This window comes from Rana temporaria, chromosome 11 (genome assembly GCF_905171775.1).
Source record: "Rana temporaria chromosome 11, aRanTem1.1, whole genome shotgun sequence".
NCBI classification, from domain to species: domain Eukaryota; kingdom Metazoa; phylum Chordata; class Amphibia; order Anura; family Ranidae; genus Rana; species Rana temporaria.
In genome coordinates this window covers 137,007,222-137,018,625 of record NC_053499.1, presented here as the reverse complement: position 1 = coordinate 137,018,625, position 11,404 = coordinate 137,007,222, and the positions used below count along the sequence as shown (strand labels likewise).

Here is an 11,404-nt window from a genome sequence, read left to right as displayed (position 1 = left end):
GGTCGTACGCCTTACGTAAATAGCGTATATTAATACGCCGGGCGCAAGTACGTTCGTGAATCACCGTATCTAGGTCATTTGCATATTTATAATGGGGACGCCGAATGCGTCCAGCGTAACTATGCGCCCACGATACGCCGGCGTAGGCAAGTTATGTCGGACAATAGAAAAAGACTGTGAAGTCTCAAACTAAGAGAAAGTGGACTTTGTAGGCACCAGATTTGTTTTTAAAAAAGTATAAATAATTTTAATTTGAACAGTACATAAGCACAAAAAAACACTGAACAATTGCTCGATTCAATAATGAAAAAAGGAAGAAAAACATAAAATACAATGGGATACACAAATAACTCAATTCCTGTCCCTTTCTGAAAGACACCGCTGATAGCCACAGGGCTAGATGTATGAGATACACAATAAGCGCTGGGTGGCGTTGTAGCTTCGAGAGATGGTGCAGGATGAGTTTGGATAAAAATGGGGATCAGCTCGACATGTTTCGCGACGTTGTCGCTTCTTCGGGAGCTTCTGGGTGTTTAAAAGACAGAACAATGTTGCCATTAGAGATGTATATATATCTGAATACAATACAATATTGTTTAAACATTGGGCATATTGTACATCAATACAAAGAGGCCTCTGAGCATATTAGGAAAAGCATTTTGACTGTGGCCATAATACTCACCGAGAAACGGTGTTTAATGACTTTGAAGAGTGCTCAGCAGCGTCCAGAGTTAGATATATGATCAGACCAGAAACCTAAGTAGGATGGAATAAGATACCAAGGGTCATAACCACACTGACCATGCACCGCCGGGTAGATTTGAACCAGTTGGGGTATCTAAGAATTGGATAGTAGACATGAAAAATAATAATAATGAGTCCGACATTGAGTGGGACCATCAAAAATACAGATAAAAAATGTATATATAATATAATATGTATAATGTTTAGCTGATATGGCGTACCTTGAAAGAGGTATACGGGCCTAGATATTCAAGGGACAATTCCAGAAGCTGGAAAAGGGAAACACCCTTAGAGAGAAAGTACTGGGACAACAGACGGGAAAAAGGTCCATGTGAGTCCCCTCCTAACTGTAACAAGTCCAAAAGTATAAACAATGAAAAAAATATGAAGATATAAATATAAGAAAAAGACAAATATGAATAAAAATATTGGTTGCCAGATGATAAGCTAAACAGTTTAGTAAGCACTTGGTGTGAGAAAAGAAGTTCTTGATGTTTCATATAGAGCCTAACATTCAACAAAAGATGTTGGTATATAAGCAGTAATTTTTACCTTGATAATAGAAGACTGGATAACAAATCAATTCACAAAAATCGCCACAAGATGGCAGCGTTGAGCGTTAGGCTGAAGCAAGGAGTGAGGAAACCCCCACAGTGGAACAGCAATCAGCTGTTGGAAATACAAAATCGCTCTTAATAGAGGCATCGTGGCAGACAAAAATAAGCAAAGGTAGTGAAAGAAAGGGTAATACATACCCAAAGCTGGACTAGCAGATGGAACAGTCTTGGGCAGTGAAAATGGCGTGTGGGCCCCCTGGACGTCCGTCCTGGCTGGCATTCAACAAAGAGCAACTGCTGACACAGGCTCTTGTTGAATTTAAATACCCCGCACGGATGACGTCACGCTAATTGACAGTCATCCGGCTGGCCAGAAGAGGATACACTGCGCATGCGCGTGCGCATGCGCACAGAGAGCCGCGATCAGGCTCTCTAAATAGATGGAAAACGAGTGTATACATATGGTGGTTCCCGGATGGAAAAAAGAAATGGGGAATTTTAAACACCATATTGAGAGTGCCATCACACATTCTGAAGTCTGGATGTATGACATCTGACCGGATAGTGTGATGGCTTACCTGGCCACTGGTTCATCTACTCAATGGCGCATGGCACTGTGGTGACAGGTGGTAAGGCAGGCATAGGTCTGAACACATATATACACTGGACGAGCAGGCAATAAGGGAAAATGATGAAACATTTATATAAAAAACATGCAGAGTGCATGTATAACAAAATTGGATCCATCATGTAGTGGACATATAGAACGCATTAATAAATGATAATAGTAGTGCTGTTTCTACTTATTAATGAAATCAATAAAGAAACTGCACAAAATTTGTCACAGAACAAACTTTTAAAACCTGGACGTTGGGAAGGGGAAAAAAAAGGGGGGGGGAGGGGGTTTTGGCCAAACCGTGGCCAATTAGGCCACTAAAATTAACTAGCTTGATGCTGTAGCTTAATCAGGTCACAACAAATTTGGGGTATTATTCCGAATTAGCTGTATTAAGGTTATTACATAGAAAAACGTGAAATCAAAACCATTGAGATTTTCAATGGTCAGACCTAAAATACTGAAACGAAAAAACAAAGCAATAACTTATATATAACAACAAAGGGAAAAACTGATTATGAATATTATGCAGGTAAACAATCAACGTTGGAAAACGAGCGTTGGTTTGGTGGATCAATCTCTGGGTATGGGGGCTGCCATGCAGGTCCCTCAAAGGAAGGGCCTGTATGACAGCACCTCATTGATCCCCGGTAGTTTAGTGGCACCCAGGCGCTCTATCCACAGAGTTTCCCTCTGAAGAATAGATTTGTCCTAGTTACCCCCTCGAGGGTCACGCGGGACAACCTCCAATACAAGAAATTGAATGGAAGATGTGTCAAATTTATGAAATAGCCCCAAATGGCGACTTATAGGTGTGAGCATCTTAGCGTATTGCGAATAATAAATGTGATCATAGATCCTTTTCTTAAATTTACGCAATGTTTTTCCAACATAGTAAGCCCCGCATTTGCAGGTCATTAAATAAATGACCCCCTCGGTGTCACAGCTGGCCTGAAAGCGGGGTCTAAACGTTTCCCCATTGGGCAGGCTAAATTTGGTGCCAGTTTGCACCCAGGGGCAATAAGCGCAATGGCCACATTTAGAAATACCAAAATTGCGATTATGAATCATGGGGTCAGTTTTTGCTTGATAGAGGCTTGATGTTAGTTTGTTGCCAATTGAGGTGTTCTTCCTAAAAACTATTTCTGGTCTGTGTTTAACATATTTGCCAATAGTGACGTCTTCGCTTAGGAGGTGCCAATGTTTTTCTAGGCAGCTGCGTAGTTGGTAGTGTTGGGACGTGTACTTTGTTATAAATCTAGTGATTTGTTGATCTTTATTTTCTATTTTTTGGGGGTGTATGAGAGAGGGTCTATCTCGGTTGAGGGCTTTGTTGAAAGCTTTTCTCAAAAGAGATTTGCTATACCCTCGCAATAACAACCGAGAGCGTAGCTCATTGGCCTGGGATTTAAAGTCCGTATCGTGTGTACAGTTCCTCCTAAGTCGGATGTACTGGGCATACGGAATACTATGGATGAGATGTGTCGGGTGGCTACTTTGGGCGTGTAGCACCGTGTTCCCTGCTGTTTGCTTTCGATACAGCCTAGTTGCAATGTTGTTAGAGGCATCTCGATATATTGAAAGATCCAAAAATGATAAAGTGTCTCTATTATATTCAAAGGTGAATTTTAAGTTGAATGTATTTTTGTTCAAACAACTAATGAATTCATGAAGACTTTGTATAGTGCCTGTCCATATGAGAAAAATGTCGTCAATGTATCTATACCAACACAGGACCTGGGCCATGAAGTCATCGTAAGCCTCATTAGAGGCTATTTCCCTCTCCCACCCCCCCAGGTACAGGTTCGCGCAAGCCGGTGCGCAACAAGTGCCCATGGCTACGCCCTGTACCTGGAGGTAGTGGGAGTCTAGGAAAGTGAAACTATTATGATGGAGAATAAATGATAACAATTGCAAAATAAAGGATTGAAATTTCCAAGTACGATGATCCTCCTTCATGAGGAAGGATCTGATGACTTCAAGGCCCAGGTCGTGCGGTATACTAGAATACAATGCCTCAACGTCAATGCTAACAAATGTAGCGTCTGATGGTATTGTAACGCCATCAAGATGTCGCAAAAGGTCTGATGTATCCTTAACAAAGGATGGGAGGCTAGTGACATAAGGCATCAAAAAGAAATCCACCAGTCTGCTGGCATTTTCGGTAATTGACCCTATCCCCGAGATGATGGGTCTACCCGGTGGTTTGGATTTGTTTTTGTGGATTTTAGGGATAGCATAAAATATCGCCTCCCTGGGGAAGGCAGTATTTAGATATTCATAGGTTTGTTGGTCAATTAGGGCTTCGGAAAAGGCAGAATAAAGTAATAATTTGAATTCTAAATGAAATTGGGCAATAATGTCCTTTGAAATCGGTCTGTACCAAGCTGCGTTTTTAAGAATGTTAAAACACATTTCTTCGTATTGGTTACAAGTGAGTAAAACTATATTACCTCCCTTGTCCGAAGCCTTAATGACTGTGTCCTGCCTGGCCTGTAGGGATTTAAGTGCTTTTTGATGGTCAATACTGAGATTGGAAGGTGTAGATGACATAGACATGCTTTTAACCTCATGGACCATAGCAATTAGAAATGCTGAGACTTGTTCGTTAGTGTGTAAATCTGGGAATTGGTTTGATTTACGCTTAAAAGCACTGATGTCTTTTTTGCGTGGTAAAGAGTTAGCATTGGTTTCGCTGGATGTGGGGATGGCAGTGCCTTCATTTTCCTCCAGTAACAATATAAGATCCTTCAAGGCTCTAAATTCTTTCATTGTATATTTTTTTATTTGTTCTGAGAGCTCTCTCTCAGCCTTGATTCGTTGTTTGTCTGGATCAAAAATGTGTTTATAGGTGAGTTTCCTAGCGAACAAGTAAAGGTCCTTGATCACCTCATATTTGTCCATGTTGTTACTTGGACAAAAACTTAAACCTAGTTTGAGGACGGCTAACTCATCATCCGATAGGGGGTATGGTGTGAGATTAATCACGCTCAATTCCTCATAGGTGATGCTCCCAGGAGGGTCTCTCCTAAAGGGATCTCCAATTGTGCTGGACGTGTGTGGGTGATTCGATGCGAATCATTGCCCGTTGCAATGAGAGAGCGTGATTGGTGGGAAGGGGTACCTAACAAACTAGGTATTCCCGTCTCCATCAATGCTCCCTCATGGTGCAAGCTTACATTGGGTTTGGGGGTTTGTGTTGTACTGGGCGGATGGAGTTGTTTAACCGCTTTAGCTGCTAGGGGTCCCGTATAAGAGAAATGGGATAGTCCTAAATTCTGTGAGGGCCCTTCACCCCTATTGGAAACACCCTGTGAGTGACCCTGTATGGGATTGAAACCTGCCACAGTAGTGGGTTTCTTTTTGGTGCTGGGTGTGTTGGGATGCCCACCACCTTGGTATTCCCTCTTACGTGTCCGAGAGTTCGTTTGTGCTGCCGTCGGTCTTTGTTGCATCTGCGAAAAAGAGGAAGAGGATAAGGATGAGTCAGATTCAAAGTCTTCTTCAGATAACCCTGAGTTTCCAAAGCCAGGTGGTGGGTATTTGCGAAGGCTTCTACCTCGACCCTTGGCTGGAAAGTCCCATCTATAGGCATAGCCTTCAACAAAAGCCATGCGATCTTTAGCCATTTTTGACTGTTTTTTTGAAATAATACTTTTATTAAGTTTATCAAGAAACACCTTAAGTTCTTGATGTTTGTCGGCATAAAGGGGATGGGTCTTGACATGCTCATATTGAGTAATGAGAAGTGCTAAATCACGATCTAATATATTGGTATCTGATTGGTATTGAATCAGTAATAATTGCATGCATTCTTTACTGCACTTATTCAAGACTCCTTCCCAGGAGTTTTTTAGGTCTTGTGATGCATTTTTGATAGTTGGAAACATTTGTATCCTTAAGCCCATAGGGCTAATGTTTTCTTTTATATATTCCTTAAAAAACTCCATGTGCCAATAAAGGTTTGATTTCTTTTTCAGTAAGTATTTCAACTTGCCAAAAAATAGCCTTAGATCATCAACATCCTTATTGGTTCCATTGTATGACGTTTGGAACTCGGTCATTAATCCTGACCATGCTGTGCCTACAAAGTCCATACTTGCTCAAACCCAATTAAACCAAATGTAAAATAAAGAAAAAAAGGGAGGGAACAGATAACACACAGATGTTATTGTCAACGCAAAACACCAGCAACAATATATATGGTTATTGCTTTGAATAATCAATAGTGGCATGAGGGGGATTTCCAGGTTTAAAAGGAAGTTTTCTGTGTAGCAACAATTTTTGAATACAAAGTATAATAGCGATAAGAGATTATATGTGTGGGTAAATACGTATACACATATAAAGCGTAAATAGGGCCTAGTCACCTGGATGGTGACTAGAAGGTGCTTCCACCAGTGTATATAGTTATATTTAGAATTACAATTGCCCTGGGGTGGTAATCAAACACCCCTTAGTATAAGGTGCCACATCCTAAATAATGTAGGTAAATAGAAAAAGACTGTGAAGTCTCAAACTAAGAGAAAGTGGACTTTGTAGGCACCAGATTTGTTTTTAAAAAAGTATAAATAATTTTAATTTGAACAGTACATAAGCACAAAAAAACACTGAACAATTGCTCGATTCAATAATGAAAAAAGGAAGAAAAACATAAAATACAATGGGATACACAAATAACTCAATTCCTGTCCCTTTCTGAAAGACACCGCTGATAGCCACAGGGCTAGATGTATGAGATACACAATAAGCGCTGGGTGGCGTTGTAGCTTCGAGAGATGGTGCAGGATGAGTTTGGATAAAAATGGGGATCAGCTCGACATGTTTCGCGACGTTGTCGCTTCTTCGGGAGCTTCTGGGTGTTTAAAAGACAGAACAATGTTGCCATTAGAGATGTATATATATCTGAATACAATACAATATTGTTTAAACATTGGGCATATTGTACATCAATACAAAGAGGCCTCTGAGCATATTAGGAAAAGCATTTTGACTGTGGCCATAATACTCACCGAGAAACGGTGTTTAATGACTTTGAAGAGTGCTCAGCAGCGTCCAGAGTTAGATATATGATCAGACCAGAAACCTAATTAAATTATTTATACTTTTTTAAAAACAAATCTGGTGCCTACAAAGTCCACTTTCTCTTAGTTTGAGACTTCACAGTCTTTTTCTATTTACCTACATTATTTAGGATGTGGCACCTTATACTAAGGGGTGTTTGATTACCACCCCAGGGCAATTGTAATTCTAAATATAACTAAAGTTATGTCGGACGGCTGAAGCCATGTTTTTGGACGTATCTCGCTTTGTGAATCGGCACAAAGATGCGACGGCGCAGATTTGAAATTACAGGGGCGTATCTGGAGCAACGTAAATGCTTTCTGAATCTGGCCCTATAACTTTTGCGCAGATAAACCAATATACGCTTTTTTTTAAAAAAAAATGGGGATATACTGTATTATAGCAAAAAGTAAAAAATATTGTTGCTTTTTTTGTTTATAGTTTTAATTTTTTTTTACCGCAGAGGTGATCAAATACCACCAAAATAAACCTATATTTGTGGGGGAAAAAAGAACATACATTTTGTTTGGGTTCATTGTCGCACGACCGTGCAATTGTCAGTTAAAGCAAAAAATTACGCAAAAAATTACGCAAATGCTTCCGTTCCTTAAGTATTTAATATTATTCTTTTTTGTTTACCACCACATTCAAAAGTAACTTTTTTTTGACAGGATGATACTTCTACTCGCCTTTATCTTTTCCAGATTTATCATAGGTTTCCTCCCAAGACCCTAGGATCTTTTATTTGTATGGCTGTTTCTGATAATGAAATAAGGTAAATAAATGTGTTTGTGTTGACAGTAATATCCAACACGCATTTCCTATGACTAATGTATGCTCTGCCTTTAAATTAAAAAAAGAAATCATGTATTTTGTGGCATTCAAGTCACATCGTACCACATTTTTACCTGTGATTTCTGGAACATGGTAATTAATCTTTGCATAAGACATTGGTCCTGAGCATGTGCCTTGCTTTTGATTGATTATATTAGAAATTTAGTGCTACAGCTCATACAATAGCAATATTTCATTATATCAAGAAGCACAGACCTACCTATCAATAAATGGGAAAAGTCAAGAACTGCTCATATTAACATAAGGAACATGAAGAATAACCTTGATAAGAATAAAATACTGTACATTTCTTCCAACTTTCCAATATCCTTTAGTATTTGTTTTCCAGTATCTGGAATTTAAAGCTGAACTCTAGGCAGATAAATAACAAAAGAAACATACATTCATTCATCTATGCATTCATGAGAAAATAATATAAATATGCTTTTTTAAATACATCTAATGTAAATACTTGAAAGTGGCTTGGCGTCCCCCCGTAATAGAGCACTTAGATGGGGGGAGGGAGGAGAAACACTAAAAGAAGAACTAAAGTCTTGTTGGAAATTGCAGAGTTTTTATTGCAGAAGAGACTTGCAATGTCTCCTCTGCAATAAAACAAACCTACCTGCCTGCTTGCAGTTTTCCTTAGAATGTACCCTGAGCTACGCATGCACAGCTCAGTATACATTCCGGCACTGTGCCTGTGTATCGGGATGACTGAACTCCTGCGCTGGCCAATCAAGATGGACGAAGACCGGCACCTGGAAGAAGCTGGTGAGAAGATGCCAGCGCTGGTGAGGGACCTTATGGGTATTGAACCATTGGAGCTAAAGTCTTTATGAAAGTATTACTAAACCCAGGACCCTGCATTCACTATATCTGGTCCCCCACAGTACACAGAACATGGAAATATGAATAATTCAGTAAATATAACCTGCTAAATACCTTTTATCATTAGCAGTATATAGCAGTCGTGTGACTTCTATCAGTGTCTGGTTAGAAGTTGTAGGAGGAGGTTTCAATGGGGCTGCAGGACCACCGACCCTCTGTCTGGATAGTGATGATTGGCACTGTGCTGATCACATGCACCCTCCTAAAAAAAAAAGGAAAAAAACTCTCTAGCAATACACACCAAACTGAGCATGTGCAGAGCACGTCCAAGGCTCTGTTCAATCAACAGATCGATTGGGGACAGTAAAAGAAAGGGTGGATCGGAGAGAACAAGAATTAAATAGCCTTTTTACACAATGCAGAGGATTAACCTCTTAGGTTCCACAGTGAGTATAACAAGCATGCTTTACTGCATACACACACTGATTTTACTGTTGTGGGTTTAGTAATACGTTAGGCAGCAAGCTCCCTGCAGCTGTCCCTCAGTTCATGCACAAGGATAGACATGTGCAGATTGGAATATTTTGTTTCGTTTTTTCGTTTTCGTTTGGAAAATAAATTTATTTAGTTACTCCCGAAAATCGTTTTGATTTATTTCGTTTTTCGTTGGGGAATAGCTTTCGTCCGAAAATCCAATAATACTTGGTTTCTGCCGAATGGTCAAAAGAATATTCGCCGGAACGTCGAATCTTTGTTGGTTCCTGTCTAATGGTCAAAAAAGATTTGACGGAACGTCGAAATTTTTACGCTGAATCGTACATTTCTGTTCGAATATTCCGCCTACAAGAATTCTAATGTTGTATGACTAGTAATAATGTCGAATCTATTCTCTATAATGTCGAATCTATTTTCTCATAAATCGAATTCTATTCTCTGTAATGTCGAATCTATTATTTCTATAGTGTCGAATCTTTTCTCTATGATGTCGAATCTTTTCCCTATAATGTCGAATCTCTCTATATCGAATTTTTACCGCAACGAAAACGAAAATAAAGCATTTTTTATGTCGGATCTTTCGGTTTTCGTTTCTTGCACTTTCGTTATCGTTTGTTAAAACGATAACGAAAAAAAATGATTTTCGGACGAAAATGCATTCTAACGAAAACTAATGCACATACACAAGGAAAGCAGACAGCCTTAGTGGTTGAGCCGCTCACAGAACTCTTCCTGGAGAGACGTGGTAGGTTGCTATGGTAAGAACGTGTTGCGGGGGCGTGCCCCTCCCCCTTCTAAAGTCAATTGGCACTTCCTTCACTGTTGTCTTAAAGAGGAGTTCTGCCCCCTCATGAACATTTTTTTTAAGTCAGCAGCTACAAATACTGTAGCTACTGACTTTTAATATTAAGACACTTACCTGTCCAGGGTTTCTGTGATGTCGGCACCCCAGCCAATTTTTCAAACGGCTCTCGGGTGCTGCCACTATTCATGTTAAAGGAAACGGGCAGTGAAGCTTTTCGACTTCACAGTCGGTTACCTACTGCGCATGTGCGAAGTTTGCTGAGCTTTCCTACTGGTCTGGCACCGGAGGAAGGAGGAGGGGGCCAATCTTCAGAGGGACGGTACCGCATCGCTGTCTCCTGGAAGTGGGGAAGGGTACAGTACCTGTTAAAAACAGGTACCTGTTCCCCCCTGAAAGGTGCCAAATGTGGCATCGGAGGGGGGGGGGAGGAGGAAGCATATAACTGGAGGTTACACTTTTGGGTGGAAGGAACTCCGATTTAAACACTCTGTGGTAGATCCACAAAGAAATTACGCCTGGCGTATCTATTGATACGCCGGCGTAATTTAAAAATTCCTGCGTCGTATCTTTGTTTTAAATCCTCAAAACAAGATACGACGGCATCTCGGCTAGATCCGACAGGCGTACGTCTTCGTATGCCGTCGGATCTAAGATGCAATTTTTCGGTGGCCGCTAGGTGGCGTTCCCATCGTAATCCGAGTCGAGTATGTAAATGAGCTATTTATGGCGATCCACGAACGTACGTCGGCCCGTCGCTTTTTTTTCAATCGTTTGCGTTCGGCTTTTTCCGGCGTATAGTTAAAGCTTCTATACTGAGGCGTACTCAATGTTAAGTATGGCCGTCCTTCCCGCGTACAATTTAGAATTTTTTTACGTTGTTTGCGTAAGTCATTCGCGAATAGGAATTTGCGTAGAATGACGTCACCGTCGTAAGCATTGGCGGGTTCCGGTTTAATTTAGAGCATGCGCACTGGGATACCCCCAGGGACGGCGCATGCGCAGTTCCAAAAAAACATTGTTTACGTCGGGTCACGACGTATTAACATAAAAACACGCCCCCATTAGATCCATTTGAATTCCGCGCCCTTACGCCGCGAGTGATACGCTATGCCGCCATAACTTATGGCGTGGATTCGTTGAGGATTCAAACTAAAAAAGATAAGTTAAGGCGGCGTAGCGTATCTTAGATACGCTGCGCCCGGCGCAGATGTCTGTGGATCTGCCCCTCTGTTTCATATACTCCTCTTACAGAGCGAAGCGACCATACTGAGAGTCATTCCATATTTAAAGAGTTTGTTACTCCAACACCTGCCTGCTGTACCATGTACTTGTATTAGAAAGTATCCTATTTCCTTGTATTGCTTCCTTTATGTGAAATCCCTCGTGTTCCTGCCAGTCCCCTTGCTTTCCTAGTAAAAACTGACCACACTTAGGAGGAAAGCACAGTGATGTCAGTTC

At 40.7% G+C, this 11,404-nt stretch overlaps 1 protein-coding gene and 1 long non-coding RNA gene across 2 annotated transcripts; both read right to left on the bottom strand.

Moving 5' to 3' along the window:
- Positions 1–225: 225 nt before the first annotated feature.
- On the bottom strand, positions 226–928 carry LOC120917019. Its single transcript, XR_005744158.1, has 2 exons — positions 683–928; positions 226–525 (listed from the first exon to the last, which is right to left on the bottom strand). It is a non-coding gene; the product is annotated as an uncharacterized LOC120917019 (long non-coding RNA).
- A 3,979-nt stretch (positions 929–4,907) lies between these two features.
- LOC120916831 lies at positions 4,908–7,003 on the bottom strand. Its single transcript, XM_040327775.1, has 2 exons — positions 6,930–7,003; positions 4,908–6,772 (listed from the first exon to the last, which is right to left on the bottom strand). Exon 2 carries the CDS (start codon positions 6,012–6,014, stop codon positions 4,908–4,910), a length of 1,107 nt encoding a protein of 368 aa, XP_040183709.1. The 5' UTR covers positions 6,015–6,772; positions 6,930–7,003.
- Between the last annotated feature and the right edge of the window lie 4,401 nt (positions 7,004–11,404).

What these genes read in the sequence shown, in the direction of transcription:
- LOC120916831 (XM_040327775.1), bottom strand. Translation starts at nt 6,014, where the DNA reads ATGGACTTTGTAGGCACAGCATGGTCAGGATTAATGACCGAGTTCCAA.